This window comes from Pinus tabuliformis, chromosome X, assembly GCF_031772625.1.
Source record: "Pinus tabuliformis cultivar Carrire ecotype Pingquan chromosome X, CPIR1, whole genome shotgun sequence".
Taxonomy (NCBI): domain Eukaryota; kingdom Viridiplantae; phylum Streptophyta; class Pinopsida; order Pinales; family Pinaceae; genus Pinus; species Pinus tabuliformis.
In genome coordinates, this window is record NC_142308.1 from 1,404,033,840 (window position 1) to 1,404,056,100 (window position 22,261).

General features: G+C 37.5%; 1 protein-coding gene across 2 annotated transcripts in view; it reads left to right on the top strand.

Moving 5' to 3' along the window:
* Nucleotides 1–22,261, top strand: part of LOC149145272 (uncharacterized) — a 446,502-nt gene that overhangs the window by 318,482 nt on the left and 105,759 nt on the right. For both annotated transcript variants that reach the window (XM_089449292.1, XM_089449293.1), the window contains 2 exons: nucleotides 10,552–10,698; nucleotides 11,226–11,252. In XM_089449292.1, the coding sequence (XP_089305418.1) occupies nucleotides 10,552–10,698; nucleotides 11,226–11,252 (174 nt within the window). The remainder of the gene's footprint in view (nucleotides 1–10,551; nucleotides 10,699–11,225; nucleotides 11,253–22,261) is intronic.

A 22,261-nucleotide genomic window follows, 5' to 3' on the forward strand; every position in this document is an offset into this window, starting at 1 on the left:
GCATACCTATATTCTTCCATAGGTGGATAAGTATGTACATGAGTTCTAAACATTTTATTTACAGCTAGAAATGGTTTTTCTTCAGGTATATACAATTGTTTTTCAGACCGGGGTGTACTTGTGGAAGTAGACGACTGTTCTTCTGGTATAGATAACTGTCTGTAAAAGGACCTTCTTCCACTTTGGACTGGACTTTCTACTGGTAATACATGTTTCTCTGGCAAAACTATTGGCTTGGGAATCCTAGGGTAAATAGACTGATTTGGAATGATTTTTACCCCTCCATCTTCAAGAGCCAATCTTTTAATTTTGCTGTTTGCATTATCTGAAGCCAAAGACTTATATTGGATGTACCAGTGATCGGGTAATGTTTCTTTATCATAATGCACACCTTCAATCTGTGCATTTCCTATCCCGACAGTAACACAGTCCTTTAACACCGGCTGTTTTAGTTTAGGATGTACTGTATTTGTTAACTGAAAGGAAGTTTGAACAATTACAGACAAGAATTCACTCTCATCTGCCATAGACAGTCCTTGTACTCCTATCAAGGCTTTCCAGCATTCTTTAAGATGAATATCTGACGGTTCATTCTCTCCTCGGTATTACCGACACTTGATCCGTGGCTTAACACCCGATTGGTCCATGATCTCTATTTAAAGAGCATGGAGGGTCATTTGTATGGTAACCGTTCATAAGAGAAGCTTATGTAAATTTTCATTCTTTTATTAATATATTGCCTGAAGTGGCCGCGTTGGCTCAGGCCATGGACTGTTTCCCTCTTTGAGGGTTTTAACCACGTCAAAATACTAGTGTATTGATCTGTGATCTGTTTGTGAGCGGTGTCCTTTGGTGTTCTGTCTGAGGAACTTACCCTGTAAATTCCTACATGGTATCAGAGCTATTTGAGGGCCGCGTCCGTTGGTGATCCAAATCTGAAGCCAGTAGAACTGCATCTGACTACCGTTTCCTAGATCTACTGTTTCTGACTGCTTTCGGGGTAGAGGACTGCTCTGTTGTGTTAGGAGCATCTGTTCCAGTGAGGAACCCCTTTCGTTTCACGCGAAAAGGTTTCTGGTAGCCCTAGCTACGTCATTTTTAAGATCTGGAGGTATACAATTTTTTTTGCAGTTTCTAGTTATTTTCTTTCAGTTTATTATTTCGGTTTATTTAGCTCATTTTCTTATTACTGGATCTATACCTTTCATTTCTGCGTATTCTCTTTGCCCCGCGACTCTGTGCGATCTGGGCAAATCAGAAACAGAGAGGAAGGGTTTTTCTCATGCGTATGCTCTTTTCCGCTGCGCCTTAGTGTGATCTCGGAAAATCAGAAACATTGAGGGAAATATTTAGTTTCCGGGTAAAGCTAACTTCAAGCCGCGAGGTTTGTTTTTTTTTGTATGTCCGTGTTGGGTTTTGTGTTTTCTGTTTTGTAGGGAAAAAGAGTTTTCTCAAGTAAGCACGCAGCCCAAAGCTTCAGTGACTAAAAAAAAAAAAACCCCTTCCTCTTTTCCAAAAATTACTAAACTTTTAGTTTAGCTCACTTGGTCCAAAGCTACTTTATGAGAGTAGAGGTCTTGAGTTCAAGTCTTCTTTTTGTTGAGCTAATTAGATTAAGTTTGGAAAGGGGGTGGATTTTTTTTAAATATAACATTATCATTCATTTCCGCACATTCCCGCACTTCGTCGGCATCTTCATCAACTTTTCTTCAAAAAGCCATAACTTCTTCATCCGGAAGCCGTTTTCAGAGCCGTTTTTTTTTAACCAACCTAATTTTTCGAGATCTTTCCATTGAAACACTTAGTTTCAACATCTACAGTTTCAGTTTCTGTTAAAATGGAAAGTCCATGCCAAGTTATTCTTGACAACACCAACTATTTCCAATGGTGGTCCTACATTGTGGATTTACTTAGTAATAAAGGTATCTACAAAATAGCCTCAGGCCAAGAAACCAAACCGAAAGATGAAGATAAGGCAGCTAAATGGGAAAATAGGCAAGATCAAGCACGAGGGTTGATAGGGATGTCTATTTCTCCAGATCTTAAATTCCGTATTACAGAACTTGATACTCCTGATGAAGCAATGAAACAGATTACTAAAGTTTTTGGAATTAAAAATGAACTTGAAGCCCATCAACTTGAAAATGAGTTGCTTACATTGGACCCCAATAATTTTTCTTGCATTGAAGATTTTTTGTCCAAGTTCAAGACCCTTAGACTTCTCTTGGAAGGTGTTAAGGTTAAGAAAGAAGATAGTAACCTTATCTATTCTATTCTTACTAAGTTGGGACCAGCCTACTCTATGTTTGTTTCCACCTTCCGTTCTACAAGAGAAGCCTTCATTTCTCAAGGACAAGCCTACAAGTCCCCTTCCTTTGATTCCTTTTGTGATTCTTTAATAAGAGAACAAGAAAAACTCTTACACCTTGGTCTTCTTAATCTTGGAAACTCTTCTAAGAAAGCGTTAGCCACCCAACAGCAACCAAATTCAAAGAATCCTAATAAGTTGTATCCTAAAAGGAATGGTCCTAAACCAAACAAGGGTCCTAAGCAATTTCAGCCTCAAAATGAAAAATCATTTCAACAAAATGATAAGACAAATAAAAACAAAGGGAAGAAGATTGATAGACATTGCAACTTTTGTAATTGAGATACGAGATGGCCACTTAGAATCCAAATGCTTTAAGAAGATGGAAGCCTTGGAAGCAGCAATGAAGAAGCATAACATCCATTTGGAGCACTCTTCAAGTTCAACTTCATCTTCAGGAATAGCACTTTCTGCATGTGGTTGTCAAGCATCTCAGTCTGGGTATGCACTAAATGTATCTTCTTCTTCTCATTCTCATGAGTGGCTCATTGATTCTGGAGCTTCTTATCACATGGCCAAAAACAAAGCCATGTTTTCTTCTTTAAATGATTGTAACACCAAAAATATATATGTTGGTGATGATAGATCTCTTGGTGTTGTAGGGATTGGAATTGTTCATATAGACAATGGTCAATTTAATGACGTATTATGTGTTCCAACCTTATCCTGCAACCTTCTATCTGTATATTAGATAACTCATTCAGGTGAAGGTAAAATCGTTGAATTTTCACCTCACGATGTTGTAATTAAGGACCTAAGAGATCTTAGACAGATTTTAGCTACTGGCATTGCTGATGATTCTACAAGGTTGTATAAGTTTCACAACTTTCGGTCATCAAATCTTCCCTTGGTATTTGTCGCTCATAACGATGAAGTGAGCAAACTTTGGCATGAGCGATTTGGTCACTTAAACTATCGCTCCCTTCAGAATCTATGTAAAAAAATATGGTGACAGGTCTTCCAATGGTATCTTGCAGAGATGGTGTTTGTTCCGGATGTGTGCTCGGAAAACATCATTGGGATAGTTTTGAAAAACGTGCCTCTTGGCACGCCTCAGCCCCTTTATAGCTTGTGCATAATGATTTATGTGGTCCACCTCCAGTTGTTTCATTCTCTGGCTACAAGTATTTCTTAACTTCATTGATGATTTCTCCAGACTCACTTGGATATACTTCTTAAAACTCAAGAGTGAAGTATTTAACATGTTCTTGGCCTTTAAGGCCTTTGTTGAAAAACAATCTGGACATCAAATTCTTAAGCTAAGATCTGATAATGGCGGAGAATATGTTAACAACAAATTCATCAACTTTTGCACTGAGAATGGAATTCAAATTCAACATACTATTCCATATACTCCACAACAAAATGGTGTAGCTGAAAGGAAGAATCACACCTTAAAGGAAATGGCTAATTGTATGCTTCAATCTAAAGGACTTGGTCTTAATTTTTGGGCAGAAGCAATTAACTGTGAAAATTACATAATAAATCGCACTCCTACTAAGGTTTTAAAGAATATCACTCTAGAAGAAGCATGGAGCTCAATTAAACCAGATGTAAGTCACTTTCGTGTTTTTGGAAGTGAAGCATGGGCCCATATTCCAGATGAGAAACATAAAGCTTTAGAACCTAAGAGTGAAAAATGTATTTTTGTTGGATATTTTGAAGATGTCAAAGGATATAGACTTATTCCACTTAAGTCCAAAAATGTTATCATTAGAAGAGATGTAAAGTTTGCTGAAAATATATCGGCCTACGAGCCTAGTTCGGCAGATGTGCCACCTCTCCCTATCTCTTCTACTTTTGAAAATATTTCCTCTTCAGATGATGAAAGCGAGGATGACAATCCTCCCCCACCTTCTCAAGATCCTCCTTCAGCTCCTCAGCTTCCAAAATGGGTCCATGCTACTCGGGATGCAGCAGGTGCTCTTGCCGGTGATCCTACATATCAGCGACGTACACGTTCTCAGTTCGATAGAGCCTCTTCTTTACTGGCTCAAGCTTCAGCAAATTATGATCCTGACACCTTTGCAGAAGCTTCAGGCCATCCAGATTGGGACGCAGCTATGAATGAAGAATATCGTTCATTATTGGCAAATGATACATGGGATCTTGTTCCTCTACCAAAGGGACGAAAACTTGTTAGATGCAAATGGGTTGACAAAACCAAGTATGGACCAGATGTGAACATTGATAAACATAAAGCTCGTCTTGTTGCTAAGGGTTTTTCACAAGTTGAAGGCATTGACTATACTGAAACCTTCTCCCCTGTTGCCAAAATGAATTCTATCCGCCTTGTTCTTTCCCTTGCTGCCTCTTTCAAATGGGAAGTCCATCAGATGGATGTTAAATCTGCCTTCTTGCATGGGGACTTGCATGAAGAAATCTATATGGAACAACCTATTGGCTTTATACAAACGGACTCCAGCCTTGTATGTCGGCTTAAGAAATCCCTTTATTGTCTCAAGCAAGCTCCTCGAGCTTGGTATGCCAAAATGGATAGCTTTCTTTTAGAAACTGGCTTTTCTAGGTGTCATTCGTACAATACTGTCTACACAAAGAAAGTGGGCAAGTCCCTTATCATTCTTGTTCTTTATGTTGATGATCTTATCCTTACTGGTAGTGATCCCAACCTTATAAACCATGTGAAGTCTAGCCTTAAAAGGAAGTTTGAAATGACAGACTTAGGACACTTACATTATTTTCTTGGTCTTCAAGTCTTGCAATCCAAGGAAGGTATTTGCCTTTCCTAGTCCAAGTATGCCTGTGATATTCTACGCCATTTTCACATGGAAGACTGTAAGCCAACCCCTTCTCCCTTTCAGTCTGGAGTCAAGCTTTCAGTCACTTGTACTTCTCCTGAAGTTGATGCTACCTTATATCGTCAACTTGTAGGAAAACTTTTGTATCTAACCCATACTTGTCCTGACCTTTCCTTTGTTGTTGGCCTTGTTGCTCGGTTTATGCAAAACCCACATGAAAGTCATTGGAAAGCAGCTAAAAGAATACTTCGTTATGTTCGAGGTACAGTTCAGTTTGGGATTCATTACAGTGCCGAAGCAGCTCCTCTATTGGTTGGTTTCACTGATTCCGATTGGGCTAGTGACCCTGATGATCGGAAGTCTACTGCAGGTTATGTGTTCACTCTTGGTTCAGGACCTATTACATGGGCTTGCAAGAAACAAGGTGCCATTTCTCTTTCTTCAGCAAAAGCAGAGTATCGTGGTGCCATAGAAGCTAGTAAGGAAGCCTTGTGGCTTCGTTAGATCCTGTCAGACTTTGGCTTTCAGCAGCAGCATCCGACTACACTTTGGTGTGATAATCAAAGTGCCATTCAACTATGCAAAGATCCAGTCCAACATCAGCGCAGCAAACACATTGAACTGCACATGCACTTCATCAGAAAGCTCATTCATGACTATGTTCTTGAAGTGCAATATTGTTCAACAGATGATCAAGTTGCAGACATCTTTACAAAGGCTCTCACAGAGGCGAAGTTTACTAAACTTTGATTTATGGTTGGAGTTCAGGAAGTTGTCACTAAGGGGGGATAGGCTCTAGTGCCTCCTTCCTTCTTCTATTGTGTCATATTTGTACATCCTTCAATCTTATCCCAAGTTGTTCTTAAGGGGGGATGTTAGGATATTCCGATACATAGGAAATAGTTAAGTATAACTTGGTTTAGTATAGAGTTAGGTAAAGTGTGTTTCTTTACTATGTACATTTTGTAACTTACAATCTGACGGTCACGATATGTAGTGATCCGACGGTTCATTCTCTCCTCAGTATTACCGACACTTGATCCGTGGCTTAACACCCGATTGGTCCATGATCTCTATTTAAAGAGCATGGAGGGTCATTTGTATGGTAACCGTTCATGAGAGAAGCTTATGTAAATTTTCATTCTTTTATTAATATTGATCTGTGATCTGTTTGTGAGCAGTGTCCTTTGGTGTTCTGTCTGAGGAACTTACCCTGTAAATTCCTACAAGGAATTTTGGCATATCCTGATCATACATCATTGTCCTAGCTACTTCCACAATAGTCCTGTTCTTTCTTTCTACTACTCCATTCTGCTTTGGATTGTAGGGAGTTGTCCACTCTCTTCTGATGCCTTCCCTACCGCAAAAATCGGTGACGTCCTTGTCAACATACTCTCCACCATTGTCTGAGCGCAACACTTTTATCTTGTTTCCTGTCAGATTCTCCACTATAGCCTTGAACTCTTTGAATCGACCGAAAACCTCATCTTTGGTTTTCAGAAAGTAGATCAACATCATCCTGGAATGGTCATCGATGAAGGTGACGAAATATTTGACACCACTAAGAGCCTTTACGGACATCGGTCTGCAGATGTCTGAGTGTATCAATCCTAGTACACTCTTGGGCCTATTTTTACTTCTTGGGAACATTGCTTTGGCATACTTGTACAGAGCACACCCTCTGCATACATCATCTCGTTCACTACTAAGATCTGGAACTCCTGTTACAGTTTTTCTGAGTATTCTCAGAGCCCCATGGTGCAAGTGTCCCATCCTTCTGTGCCATAGTTCATTCAAATCCTTGTCTCCATTACTACTTATTAGTGCCATTGGTGATTCTAGCTGCAACCTGTAACTGTTACTTCTGATTCCGATTTGGACCTTCTTTTTCCAACTCGGGTGTTTGACGTATACTTTCTCCTTGATGAAGAAAATGTCATAGCTCTTGCTTTGAAGTTGAGTTACGGAAAGTAAGTTCATCCCTAGCCCTTGCACATGTAGCACATTGGTAGCTCGGAACCGCTCTCCTATTTCTGTTTGAAAAACTCTAGTACCTTTCCCTACTAGAGTACACTTTGCCTTATTCCGCATGGTGATCTGAAAAATTATTCTTTCTTCTTGATAATCGGAAAAACATTCTCGGATTCCTGTCATATGCCAGGAAGCTCCACTATCTATATACCAAAGCCCTGAAGAGGCAGAGTTCTTCTTACAATCTGGAAGCCAATAAAGAATAATCATAATTTCTGTCTCTTGTGCATTCTTCTGAAAATCTACATGAGTCTCCTTGAGTGGGTGCCTCTACATCATGCTCCTTACCCATATTTGATTTTCCCTTTCTGTCATCAGATCTTCGCTCTGATACCATGTGAAAATTTCTAAACAGAAATTTTATTACTGCAACAACTGATTTATTTCACTTATTATTCTCAATAAGTTATTTACGAAATCTCTTCAGTAAATATTAAAATAAATTCTACTGTAGATATCACATCATTATACAGAAATAAACTTATGCACAAGAATCAATCACATCAACACAGTTATTTTTGGACAATTGTCCCTGGAAAAACCCAATGCGGGAAAACCAGAGCAGCAGAGGAGGGATTTTATTGATCTTCAGCAGCAATCACTTTTACAGAAAATTTACATAGACACTAGGAGAAAACACTCGAGACTTTTCTTTGATACATTCTGACACCTAGGAGAGGTTCCTTTCTCTACTGCGTCAGCCTTGCGTCACTCTGCTTGGCTCTGTGCTGCTCTGGTCCCTCTCTGTGTCATCTCTGCGTCTGCATTTGCGCTGTTTCTCAGAGTCCCTGCGTCATTCTTCTGAGCACCCTAGACTGTTGCTAATCCCCCTCTTCTTGCACCCTGCAACTCCCTCTGAAATCGATCTCTTTCTCTTTGAGAATCGATTTTCCTAGAGATACTGAGTATTTGCTGGTGTGTCTCCAAATAACCCTCAAGTCTTCTCTTATAATTTTCCTGTTGATGAATCAACGACCGAGATTAAGTCCCTAATCAATGGCTAAGATTAAAACAAATTTGATCTTCGTCTCTTAGAAGCTTTTCATTCTTATCTTTATTAATACCCATTAACATTTTTATTTTCCTAAGTTTAGACTTAGGAACCCATTACAAATAATTATTATTTTAATAACTCCTCATCCAGATGAAATTTCTCAAAACGATTTTTTGGTCTTGGAGATTTCATGTGCTTTAGCCTCTCCACCAATTTTCATGGCTAGAACACATCTGATGCTACTACAAATCAACATTGTGAGTGTATTTTCTAGAAGAAGACGAGGATCAAGCATAAATGATCTTAGCCATTGATTAGCTTCTAATCTAGGACATTGAATGTCAACGAGGAGATTATTTAAGGAAGCTTGAGGGTCACTTGGAAGATACACACAGAGAGTTCATAAGTTCGATTTTCTAAAGCAGAGCAACTAATGGGAGACTTTCGATAGTGAGCTTGTGCAGAGAGGGGAAGAGGGAGTTTTGGTTGGAGGATCTTCTCCGGAGCCAAGAATACTAAGCAAAGAGGGAGAGAGACACACAAAGGAGGCAGCACAGAGGGCAGAGAGGATGACGTAGAGCCAGGAAAGGCTCACGCAGGTCCCACGCAAAGCAGTGCAACAACTTCAGCGCAGAGGTCTAAATTTGCTGAGGGAGCTGACGTTTCTGAGTCGGGATGTCTGGAAAAGGCTTCTGAAAGCAAATTGATTCTCAATTGAGTTGACGCAGTGGCTTAGAGGTTGACGCAGGGCCCACACAGGGGCAGCGCAGGAGTAGCCGGGGAACTCATAGTTCAGCTGCCCGATCAGTGAGGACTTGCAGTGTAGAGTGAGGTAATCTCACCAGTTTCTTCTGCTAAGTGATTTTCTATGTAACTTGATTGCGGGAGGGCATCCAGTAGTTGTATTCAGAAATACTTCAGCTTAATAATAAAACCCTCTGATCTGCTGCACTGGTTTTCCACATTGGGTTTTTCTGGGGATATTTGTCCAAAAAATGTTGTGTCATTTGTGTTGTATCTTTCTCTATTGTTCTGTTCTTGTTTTGGGCATATTATTTAATTGGTGGAGGCTGCAGTGTATTATTGTCGATATTTGCTGTAGGAAGCAGTAAATAATTTGTTTAAGTAATCAACAAATTGGAGAAGTTTAATCAGTTGCCGCAGTAGGGATTCCGGTCTGCGGAATTTTCACAAGAATCATAACTTCGTGTGAAAAATTATGCTTATGATGGTCTATGCTAATATATATTACAATGTCAGGCGATATTTAAACTGTAAACTTTCATTGAGAAACTGGGTACACATGTTTAAGGAGGCACTCCTTGTCCCAGTCTTGATCAGTTTCATGAATAATTATTGTTGATCATGTAGCTTGGGAACCTTGCACTTCATTTTTGTTTATGTTGAAAGTTGTTAAGATCTAAAATTCTATGACAGTTGTCTCCTCTTTTGCAAAAATAAATAGGATTGGCTTTCTGCCTTAGAATGAACTGTTTTCCACTGCGTGGAGTTTATCAGTGTTGACCAGTTATGAAAACAATTTGGGATTTTCTGTTCTATGGGTTTAATGCTGTGCTTTGTATTTAACTTATGAGTGTGAGAATATAACTGTAATTCCTTATTGTATGCAAGTAAATATTGTTTGACTTGCTTATGTATATTATGTAATCTGTAATGAACATGAATAATAATAAAGCATTATGTACCTGCATACAGAATGTATACCCAATATTTATGTGGAGCACAAGTTCCAGAAGTATATGTAATCTGTGATGAGCATAAATCATAATCAAACATCGTGAACCTGCATACACACATTGTATACCCTATATTGGTGCGGAGCACAAGTCCCAAAAGTATAATAATGAGAGTTAAATGATTAGAAGAACTCTAAATAAACCACATAATGAAATTATAGAGAAGACATATTACTGTCTGAGGCTATTACAGGGCCAAAAACCAGATCCATTGGGCGGAATTTGGTGGATTTATCATCTGTACAGCTTTGATCTCCAGATAAAGATGAAAATCAGTTTGTTGGTGATTTCGATCTTTCGTTTTCTTGCCAAATCCAAATTCAGTGAGATCTATGGCATTAGTAAAAGAATTCCAAATAACCCAATTACGTGTCAAATATCAATCATAAGTCAATGTGTGTAAGAATGAATCAATTGATCTCTTATACGCACAAGTTTTCACTCAATGCCCATATAGTCCCACTAACAAGCATATCTACCATTTACATATACATTCGATCCATGTACATCTCATTAGGGTCATTACATAAATTACACAATCATCACCAACAAACCATTGCTTATGGTGCTTTATGTTCATTTTCAAAATGTCAATGAAGGATTTTTTTTGTTTTTCTAATTTCAGGCGGTAATGCTTTGCAGCATGAAGCGGGGCATTTCTTGATAGCTTATCTGCTTGGCATTCTTCCAAAGGGATATACATTATCAAGTTTGGACGCCTTAAAGAAAGAAAGGGCTCTTACTGTCCAAGCAGGGACAGCTTTTGTGGATTTCCAATTTCTTGAAGAAGTAATGATATTCTTTTGATTCTCAGTGTATTATATTAATGTATTCACTATTCTTTTGATTCTTAGTGTAATATTTAATGTATTTACTATATAGTTCCATTCTTATCAATATCTGCATATGAAAGTCATGTTTATGTTTGTGTTCAAAGTTGGTTATTATTCTCTAGATGTATTTTTTTCGTCCTTACTGCAACGTCAATTTTATTTATATTGATAATGCTTCTTCCTCTGAATCCTAGCCTGTAAATTTAATATAATGCTCAGATCATTGAAAAGCTTAGTAGGAAGATGATGCGTCTGTTTTTTAAATTGAAAAGTGTTTGGACTATTATTCATTTGTTTGTGTCCGTTATTCTTTCTTCCAAATACTTGTATGGACGATGCTTCCTGAAAAGCAGAAGAATAACGTCCTTGACACATATATTAGACATTGCAATCCATCTTATTAAGCTATCAACTATTGAATCTTTTCAATTTTTTCCATCTGCTAGCCACTGTAAATTGCTAACCTCTGTTCTTGATGTGCAGGTTAAGTCTGGAAAGCTATCCTCTCGGGTAAGCTACAGTTCGGCAGCAATCCATCCCTGAATTTAATTAAATAGATCTAAACAATGCTTTATCACCTAGAGCTTAAAGATGCAGTTTCCGTCAAGCTAATGTAATATTCTTTTGTTAAATGTTACTTGAAGGAATTATTGCCCATGTATCCAATTTTATTTACTGTGGCTGGGCAATATTGCTATTTATTTAGTTATTTTTCCAACAGAAAGAAAATAGTAATTTTATTCAAAAGAAAGATAAAACTGCATTCTTTATATGCATTTAAGCATTTCAGGTATTTTCAGAAATAAACAGGCTGTTTTTATTTTTCGCTCTACAGCCATACCACTATCCAAACAGTCCTGATATAACATCTCAAAATTACATCAAAAAGTTCAAAAATGATGCTTGAGGTCTTCCTTAAGAAAATAGGAATATATACTCCTAAATAGCCTATATTGCTGTATCATTACAGAACTGAAATAATCCAATTAAATGAGAGCTTCATATACAAAAAAATAAACCCACCATGACCAGATCAATAGAATGTTTGGAGTTGGTATTTGGAGGACTGACCCTACCTGAGATCTTGCATGTGCCATGCATCTGGTACCACCCACAGTCCTGCTTCAGAAAGTCCATCTGCTTCTTCATTCCTTTCCCTGAAAATGTTTTGGAAAGAAATTGTGTTAAAATTGGATTCAAACGATTGAATCTTTTCAAAAATAGGCCCTAAGAGATAATTTTCCACATTGTTTTTACTCATCCAATTTATAACAATCGTTGTAATGTCCTCATTTTCAGTTTCCCTTATGATGTGGTTAGTATGGATTTACAAGGTTTGTGACAGCCAGATTACAGGAGCAAGATTATGTCATCAGAGGTCCTGAAGGGGTTTTGAGGAGTTTTAAGGGGTCCGATTAGGATTGTTTGATGTGTTTCATAATCAGGGTTAGTTCTGCACTATTTATTCCTGGTTCCGATGCATTCTGACAATTCCCATAAAACGGGTTTATTATTGAACATATCTTAAAAAAATACGCTAAAGGTGTCATGTGGGAAGGAACACCTTAGTGCAATAGCTCGTTGGAATTGGAACAAAGAGATCTACAAGATGGGATGGTGAAAGGCGAGTTCAAGTGGCTGGGGAAAGTATGGTGGCCGAATAATCATTTCCCATGGTTAAAAAGTGATTTTAATTAGTCACTTTATTAGATAAAATAGGGGAAAGTGCTTTATAGGAGAAAACGGCCAAAAGGGGGAAAAGTGGCTAAAATAAAATAAAAAGTCACTTAAAATAAAATAAGAGGGAGAAGCTTCTAGAGTGGCAATAAAATAATAAAAATAAATACTTTCTATAAGGTTAGAGAGCCATCCATCATGTCTTTAAAAAGAAGGGAAGCAAATCATTTGGACATCTTGGATTTGGGTATTCTTTTGTGGAGAGATTTTGGAAACGCAATTCTCAAGTTTAGTATGCCCCAGGACGAAAACCCTTGGGTTTTCTTGTGTGGTTTGGAAGAGAACCCAACTCATTGTTGAAGAGATTTCATCCAAAAATATCACGGAGCTTCAATGACATCAATTGGAGAGCAGATCTGTGGATTTGAGTGGGGATCATTTATATCTCCAATTTGGGTTTCATTGATGTAATAGCTATTGTCAGCCATTTTCTAAGGTTCATTTAATATAATAACAAGGCTGAATTTTGTTCTGCTTTCTCATGTTAATTATGAGTTTGCAACATTTCATTTAATTTATGGGTTCTATTGAAAATTTGTTCAATTTACTGGCAATATCTATTGTGTAAAACTTTGCAAATTTAATGGTGTAATTTTGCTGGACTTATTTTTAGCTAAATATTCTGAAAGGAATATACAATGGTATCAGAGCTCGTTTTTTTTGCCAGCATGAGGATTTTTTTCTTTCAATTGTCAGGTTGGATTTATCATTTATACAATTGATCTTGCAACCAAGAATATTATCTTGTACCAGAGATTATTGAATCAAATGAGGTCGAATTTCCTTGAATTTCTAAGGTCGAAATCACTAGATTGAATCAGTGCGTAACAAGGGCCGATTAATTTCGTGGAAATTGAAACCCTAGCTAGGGATAAAAATTGCTAGATCAAGTTACTTGACTAGAGCTAAATAAAACCCTAGAAAATTCTTTTGTATCAGGTTGATTCTACAAGCCCGAGTTCTTATTTGCCTTAGAGATCGAGAGCTTAATTTCTTAGGGCCAAGGGGCTTGTTTATTGATACGGGGTCACAAACATGTAGCAGGTAAACCTGAGTATTGATCGATCAAGGAAGGTTGTGCTGCAGCAAGACAACGCTAGAGCAATGGCTGAAACCACGATTAAAGGAGAGACAAGGGTTGAACTCTGACGTTATCGACACTGTTAAAAGGTCTTGTAGGTCGATTTCAATGGAGGAGAAGCACGATGTATGTGGTTTGACCGTGGACCAAAGGGGAATTTCTATGTCAATATTTGATTTTGAATGCTAATCGATGTAGCAACTGTAGTGGACGTAGTCACATCAGGCAGAGTTATTAAGTCAAGAGTGTGGATTGGGAGTGTAGTGTGTGCACATTGTTTCGTTGTGCATTTAAGGTTCAATCGTGAATAATTTGGTGTGCAAATGACGAGTTTGAAATGACAGAGTATGCTGTAGTGCGTTAGTTTAAAATGAAATGGGATACATCTGGAATTGCCTGCGAAGTATGTAACAAATTTTCAATTGTTTTCTGCATCTAGAGAAAAGGAATGTTGTGTGTGCATGCTTACAGAGGTGCGATTGGGTCAGATAGGCTTAAGTACGCATGGGGAGGCCATCGTATACACCAGCAATAGTATACACATCTTGTGTTTAGTGTGTATAATACCAATGCAAGAAGTATCAATGCATTGAAGAGGTCCAACATGATCCCATGGCATCTTAGATACATATACCTATAGCGTCTATACACTGGAGTATGGATTGTGGTTTTGTAATATGAAGGTCGAATATTAGTGCACTAGTTGTGTAATTTGCATGAGGAACCTTGAGAATGCTCTGCAGTTAGTAATGGGCGTATTGCTAAGTGTGTAATTAGCTTGACTGTGCCATGATTGAGCAACATGCAATATGAGTTATGCACTGTGTTGTCGCACAAAGTGTCTAGGCACCGCGACAATGCTAAGAGTAAGGGTTGTCACTCTAATCCTTACTAACTTTGTTTAGACTCTCTTCTAGACAAGTCAGGGGGGTAGTCCCTAAGGTGAATGGATGAGGATAGTCTGTGGAACATAGACTCTATGAGATTTTAAGGATGAACAACTTGATGGACTTAGAACAAGTCTTGGTTAATTGAGATAGATAGATTAAAATAAGACACAACCATAAGATAAAATTGATTATAGACCAGTGCCTTTAATTTGAATTAACCATAGAATAAATAAAAAAACAAGTTATCCAGAGCAATTTATAAATGTGCCGAAGGTGACGATCATGAATTGCTCTAGATAACTTGTTTTTTTCTTCGCCACATTTATAAATTGCTCTGGATAACTTGGTTTTTTCTTTAGTCTATGGTTAATTCAAATTAAAGGCATTGTTCTATAATCAATTTTATGTTATGGTTGTGTCTTATTTTAATCTATCTATCTCAATTGACCAGGACTTGTTCTAAGTCCATCAAGTTGTTCATCTTTAAAATCTCCTAGAATCTGTGTTCCACAGACTATCCTCATCCATTCACCTTAGGGACTACCCCCCTTGACTTGTTTAGGAGAGAGTCTAAACGGAGTGAGTAAGGATTAGAGTGACAACCCTTACTCTGAGCATTGCCGTGGTTGTCGGGGACATTTTATTCTCGGCGTTTCAACGACATTTCCTCATCATTCTTCTCATTTCTCATCTCTCATTCGAGTCAGCAAGGCCAACACTTCTTGGCGTTGCCACCGGGGACGAATTTATTGGGCCTTGGATTTATGGCATGCCATATCATTTTCCTGGCGTCATTTCGTCTCTTCATTTCTCACCATCCTAACTCTTGTCATCTCTCTCATCTAATCCTTTCATCTTCACTTTCTGAACTTGGAAATTCCAGTTGGTTACTTGTTTGGGTGGCGACTCCACTTATTCATTCATATAATCCCAGACATGGAGCGCTGCTTGAATATCCATTTGCCTCCTTCAAATAACTTTCCGGTTTCGCCTTTGGAAACTTTGTGAGATATTCATGCTCAAGTGGCGACTCCACTTCTTCCATTTCTTACAAGAATTTCTGCTAGAAGATTGCTTCTTGTAGATGTTTTCATTTTCTTGAGCAGGGATCTCTCTCTCTGATATCCATTTGGCTCATCTTTTTCCCGTTAATCAAATCATCATGGATTATGACTTGTTTGGTCCTTGTGATTTTACTAATATTCCGGGAGCTCCGCATGGTTATCTTTATTTTTTTGATGATGCCATCAATGAATTTCCTCCTTTTGAAGGAGACAATGCTTTTATTGTTGAAACTCACCTTCGGAATGTCAGCCTCTGTATAAGCAAGTGTTTTCCATATTCCAAATATGAAGATGTGAAGATGATGATTTTCATTCTTACCTTATCTCGAGATGCTTTTGATTGGTATGTTAAGTTCCCTAATAACACTTTTGATTCTATACAATCAATCATTGATGCCTTTGAAGATAAATATGGAGATAAAGACAAAGTCAAAGAAAAAGCTGAAGTGAAGAAAACTATAGAAGTTGAAAATGATTTGAAGGAGTTAATTCAAATGGTTAAAGACATACAGTTAAACCAGGCTCAGGTAAGCAAGAATGCAAAAGTTAATCATGCTCAACTTATTAAAGATATGGAACTTAATCTAGCAACATTAACCACTGATCATGCCAGAGAAATTAATTCTATGCAAAGCAAGTTATTATCCCTAGAGGAAAATATGACGATCATGGAATTTAATCATTCAAATCAAGTGATTGCCATGGAAGCAAGTTATCAAGAAGAAATAAGTTCGATTCAGAACAGATTGTCAACTATGGATGAAGAAATGACCATCATGAGATTCGATTATAATAATCAGTTAGCTACCATGCAAGCAAATCATAAGAAAGAGATAAACTATATGCAAAATTGCTTCATGGGCATGAAAGAAAAGAATGATAAAATTATAAAGGACATGGAAGCTGGTCAAATATGTCTTTAGAATAGGTTATTGACCATGGAGGAAAACCATGCCAAGGAAGTTAGTGCTATGAAGGTGGAACACTCTAACCAGATGGATGGCATAACAATGGAAAAGATACAGGTACAAAAATTTCAGCATCAGTCAGAGGATGAGAGAAACAAGGAAATGTCAATAGATCGTAGGCCTCCCTGTCTGCTACAGCAAGCTCCATCTTATTATGAGGAGGTCATTTGTTCCATTGAAAAGTGGCTAATTGAAGGTGACTCGAATAAAATGGAAATTAATAAGAATCAGGTTGATGCTCACATGGTTGATCCACCAGTCATAATAGATTAGGTTCATAAAGAAGCGCAGGTCACAGAAGTCTTGAACATTCCAAATTTTCCATACAAGCATTTTTCGGATCAAGAAGGAAGTTGTACGCCGACCGCATCATCATCAACATCACAACCTGCCACAAAGAAAAAGCGCAAGAGAAAGAGAATGAGAAAGCGGTTGGCCACGAGCAACTTGATTTTTGGATAGGAAAAAGTCCTACTGTGTGCAGGATTGGACATGGTACATCTGAGAAACAACCAACAGATTTGCCTGAAAGCAGGCAAATGCTCAACATGCACTACATTGAACGCATCTGATGCCATGGGGCATCCTTTGTATTGTTTTCCTAACTCTACACCCTTTTATTTCAGTGTTTTATTTTTGTAGGTAGATGTTTTTCATATTATTAGGATAGTTAATAAATGAAGAGCTTATATCTTTCCTGTGCTTAACGTTATGTGATGATTTTTGGATGGACGCTATTTATGTTATATTGTGTGTTGCGTGGATGCAGATTTTGGATTTTCACATTTTCGGTGCAACAACGTGTCCCAACCCATAGCAGTACACCCCCTTTTTTTCGCAAAAGGGATAGTGCCTAATCAATGTGTTCGTGCCGTACAACTATCATTATCAGCTTCACTTCCAATATGTTATGTAAACCATTTTTGCATGTGTATAATGTAAATAATATCAGCAAATCCATGTCATGTATGTGATGACCTAGGGAAACCTACTTTTCTAGTGACGATCTCCATTCTGGGAGGTTTTTTGTCTTACCAATCCATTCTTGGATGGTCAGTAGAGTTTTCCTCCAGTCTTACCCCAAAGCTGGAATGGATTTTGTCACTAGGATCTTAATCAAGTCCTAGTGCTCTAAATCGAGTCTATGTAAAAGTAATTTGGGAATAATCCTAACTATTTGGTTAGGTTATTTTATTACAAATTTCTTGGTCTGCTGGATTATATTTGTGTCGCAGAAATGGGTGGTCCGTGGGGGTCTATTACAAATGGGTTTTCCCCCTTTTAATGTAAAAAATATGAAAGTCATGATGTAAAGTGTCTCGAGGGTTGGAAAAGTAATTTATCCCTTTGTAGGTTAATTAATTAACTTTTCTGGCCAAATATTAATTAAAATCCTAAGCAAAAAATTTAATTAATGCTAGGTAAATTTAAATTCTCCAAAGGAAAAATTCGTTGGTCTTTAAAATTTAAATTTAAAAGGTCCCAGGATTAAGGTAAATTAATTATTTTGCTAAATTTTAAACCTTTGATCCCTGGGGGTTAAGTCAAAGTAAATTTTTTGGGGAAATTAACTCAAATTTTTTATTTTTAAGTTAATTAAAATGCATTTAATTGAAAAATTCAAAGTTCCTCAAGAATTAAATATTTCGACGGATGAGATTAAAATAAATTTTAATCTTCATCAATGGTCGATATTGCTTTGATGAGGATCACTCGAACTAGCCGTTGGAGGATTTATCTTTAAATAGGAAGTCATTTGTCAGTCAATCGGTTTGACCTTTGAGTCGTGTGTTTAGCAAGAAGCTCATGTATAATATTTTTATGGATAATAAAGAAAGACTTTGGGGTTAAGTTTTGCTGGTGTTACTCTTCATGGTAGCACTGTAAGATGTGTGGTTTTCATGCATAATTTTTTCTAAAGCCATTGATGATAGCTTCTAAAGAGTGATCTGAGTACAAGTATCTTTCTCAGTTGCTAGGGTTTGAATAATAATCTAAATTTTGAACATAATAGCAAGTATCTCTACTTTTTTGAGTTTTATTATTATTTTCCCGCTCTATTTTTAATAGCTGGATTGAGTTTTGCAGGAAAATCTTGATTTAAGATTGTCGGGCATTAGGGGAAGTTTTCAGTTAGACAAGCCAACTCCCAATCCGTGTTTGCTGAGGAGCCCAGTAAAATTAATCTCGAGCTTATCATAAGATTTTTTTTTTTGTTGGCGATGCACGAAGGGTTTCGAGTTAGCATCTCCTTAGAATTTAAAAATTTAATTTTTGTGGGGGAAATTGATAGATCTAGCTGTTGAGAGCCTTAGATTATCAGATCTGGGAGCGGAGTTGGACTCATACTCGTCAGATCTGATAGATCTACCATTCTTGTGCAGTTTGTAAATTCTGTAATTATTTTTCTAACATGGGTTTTTCTGGGTTTTAGTTTTTATCATTGTATATATCGTTTGGGTGTTTCTTGTTGTCGTGTAGCTACAGATCTGAGAGGGAAATTTGTGTAGAGTCCAGATTTAGGCCTTGGAGGGTAAGATTTGGATCTTTGGGGGTTTATCAACGTAATTTTCCAGGGATATTTTTCAATTTTGTTACAGTCCAAGGGTTTAAAATTTTTTAGATCTGGAAACTTTCATAAGGGTTTCAAGGCTAAATTGAAGCATAAAAATATATTGACATGGAATTCGATTTTCTGGTTTTACTTTGGGTTTCTTGAGGCTACCGTTGGCTGGCTGGAAATGATCCCTGGGTTCTTCTTTTTATTCTTCTTACTGCAAAAATTTCGATTTTTTTTAAGAAGGCCCACAACCTTTTGCTACTGCCTGCATTCTCCATTAAATCTGCAAACCCCTTACGCTGCCTGCTTTTCTCTGCTGTGTCCTCTCTTTCGTTGCTGCCATACCCCTGCAAGAAATTCCGCTGCCTCTCCTCTGCTCCTTCGCATCCCAACCTGCATGCTCTTCTCCATCCGCAACCCATTTTTGTTACTCCATTCCTTGCGTTGTCCCTTATACTCCTGTCGCTTCCTTCAAAACCTGCGTATCACACAACCCGTAGTCTTTCTAGCTTCGTCGAGCTCCTTCCCCTTCGTTGCTATGAAGCCCCTCGCTGCTGCTACCTGCGTGCAACTCCTCCAACAAGCAGTCTTCTTCCCTCCCGTCGCCATCATTCTCTCCATTCCGCAGCCTCCATCTCATATGACCTGCATACACAACAGAACTCTCATTCGACCTTTTTAATTTTTCATTTCACTTTTTTTATTTGTATATGCGTTAGAGGTTAGCGTTAGAATATTTTTTCATTTTCATTTGAAATTCGATTGTGTCTCGATTTATTTATTTTTCATTTCGATTTGTTTTAATTTCATCTTTTGATTTTTATACTTTTTTGTTTTGATTTCACATTTTCTTGTTTTGTTTTTAATTATGATTTTGATTTTTTTTTGAAAAATATAAAAATTAAAACATTTAAAAATCTAAAAGATTTAAAAAACATTAAAAAATCTAAAAATTAAAAAAATCTAAAACATTAAAATTTTGGTGACTTTAGAATGGCTAAGGAATTAAATTGAAAGAGTATTTGTGCTTTCACATTAAAAATATTAATGTGGCCTATGACCCATTAAAATTTCAATTTATTAACCCTTTTGATTTACTTGTCATATTAAAAATTTAATTTCTTTATTTACCACATTAAATTATTTGCCTAAGGGATAATTAAATTTCAAATTTAAAGTTCCTTTGTGTCATTGGTGTTAAATGTAAAATTTTAATTTTCGTGGTATTGATATCTCTAATGGCAAGAGCGATTAATGTTTTAAAAATTATATTGCCTATTAGAAAATGATCCTAGATTTGAGTTCTTAATGAAAATTATCTTAATTCTAGAATCTCTTGCATGATAAAGTTTTGGGCGTTTACATTTAATCATTCATGATCGTCACTTTCGCCACATTTATAAATTGCTCTGGATAACTTGTTTTTTTATTTAGTCTATGGTTAATTCAAATTAGAGGCACTGGTCTATAATCAATTCTTATGGTTGTGTCTTATTTTAATCTACCTATCTCAATTGACCAAGACTTGTTCTAAGTCCATCAAGTTGTTCATCCTTAAAATATGCTAGAGTCTGTGTTCCACAGACTATCCTCATCCATTCACCTTAGGGACTACCCCCCTTGACTTGTCTAGGAGAGAGGCTAAACGGAGTGGGTAAGGATTAGAGTGACAACCCTTACTCTGAGCGTTGTCGCGGTGCCTAGACACTTTGTGCGACAACACGCTGGAATCAGTTGTTGCCAGTACTCAATTTGTTGAAGCGAAAAATTTGTGTGCTCATGTACCTATGTAGAGAAGAACATGCTGCTAGGCTTGTGAGTTTCTAAGACAAAGGAGGGATTAAGGGTGTGTGTCAACTCGCAATACGCAAGAAATCCTTTGAATAAGTTAACTCTCGAAAACGAATTATGAATTCCTCCCGAGAATGATAGTTACTGAGCTTTTCCAAACTATAAGAATTTTTTGTGGGTTTATAAAGGTTTTGGAATAACTTTGCACTTATAATTTTCTCAAGTTCCTACATATTAGTATAGTCAAACCATCTTCCTAGCATGTTTGTTTACCTAGCATAAGATCGCAACTACTAGAGGTTAATTGCATATATCTATGCATTAAATTGATATATCAGATTGTTGATATAACTGCAAGTGCATAGAGTCTGGGCGTACATGACTATATGGGATGCAAATTTATGTACATGCTACTATTGTCTTGTATGTTGCTGTATGAGTTGAGTCAACAGAGGTATGTGTGTATGGCTGAGAGAGGCAGAGGACAATTTGTATTGGGAACATATTGTCATTGAGTTAGGGTTTAATGCTGAAGCATGCTGATTTGAGTTAGAGTCTATGCTGAGAGGTTGTCATATATCTTAAGTCTAAATTGCTGCCAGTGTTATGCTTTTAAATTCAATTTATGTATTGCTAAAGCTAACATTTGTATGCGCCACAAGTGATGGCATTTTGTTGAAGTTATGCCAATAATGGAGTTTGTAAAATGCCTCGTAAATCAACACAACTGTAATGTCTCTTCTCAATAAATTTTGCTAGGGGAGAACTACAATTTTTGCAATTTTGGATCTAGCACATTTTTGGATCCCAACATAGGAAAAGTGGGTCAAATATTAGTGTTGGTGGAATGCGGGGGCCACCCCTCAAGAAATATGCACCCTTGGAGGAGAAATTGATTTTGTAGAGGGAGGTCGAAATATTTGGAGGAGGGACCCACAAGGAAAAGGGGAGGCAACAAATATAAATGGAGGATTGAGGGTAGCTATTGGGACCTTTTGCTAATTTGAAAATTACACCCTTGTTGCTCAAACTGTTTAGCTAGGTGACAAAGTGTTGTTCAACACCAGGGATTTTCGAGTGGAATTCTCACCCTTTTCTTCGGTGAACCTCAAGTGCCACCCTAGGAAGGCATTGCAATAGTTTCTTGGAGACTTGGGAAGCAGTTTTAGGTGGTATGAGTTTTCCTTGCATAAGACTGGATGAAAAAAAGGGGGCCACATAGTTGTGTGGGAGAGTATTCCGATGGTGAGGTCGTTGAGCCTTTGCAGGTTTGTTTGTTGACCAATTTGCAGTGGATTTCCAGTGAATTTGCAGGCGTTGGGAGTGTGCTTTGCCCAAGTCGAATTTCCCTTGCAGAGGCTTGCGCAGTAGTTGTCCTGGGATGCGTAGTTCTTGGTGGAGATATTTGTGGGGAACCTTGGTTGAGGG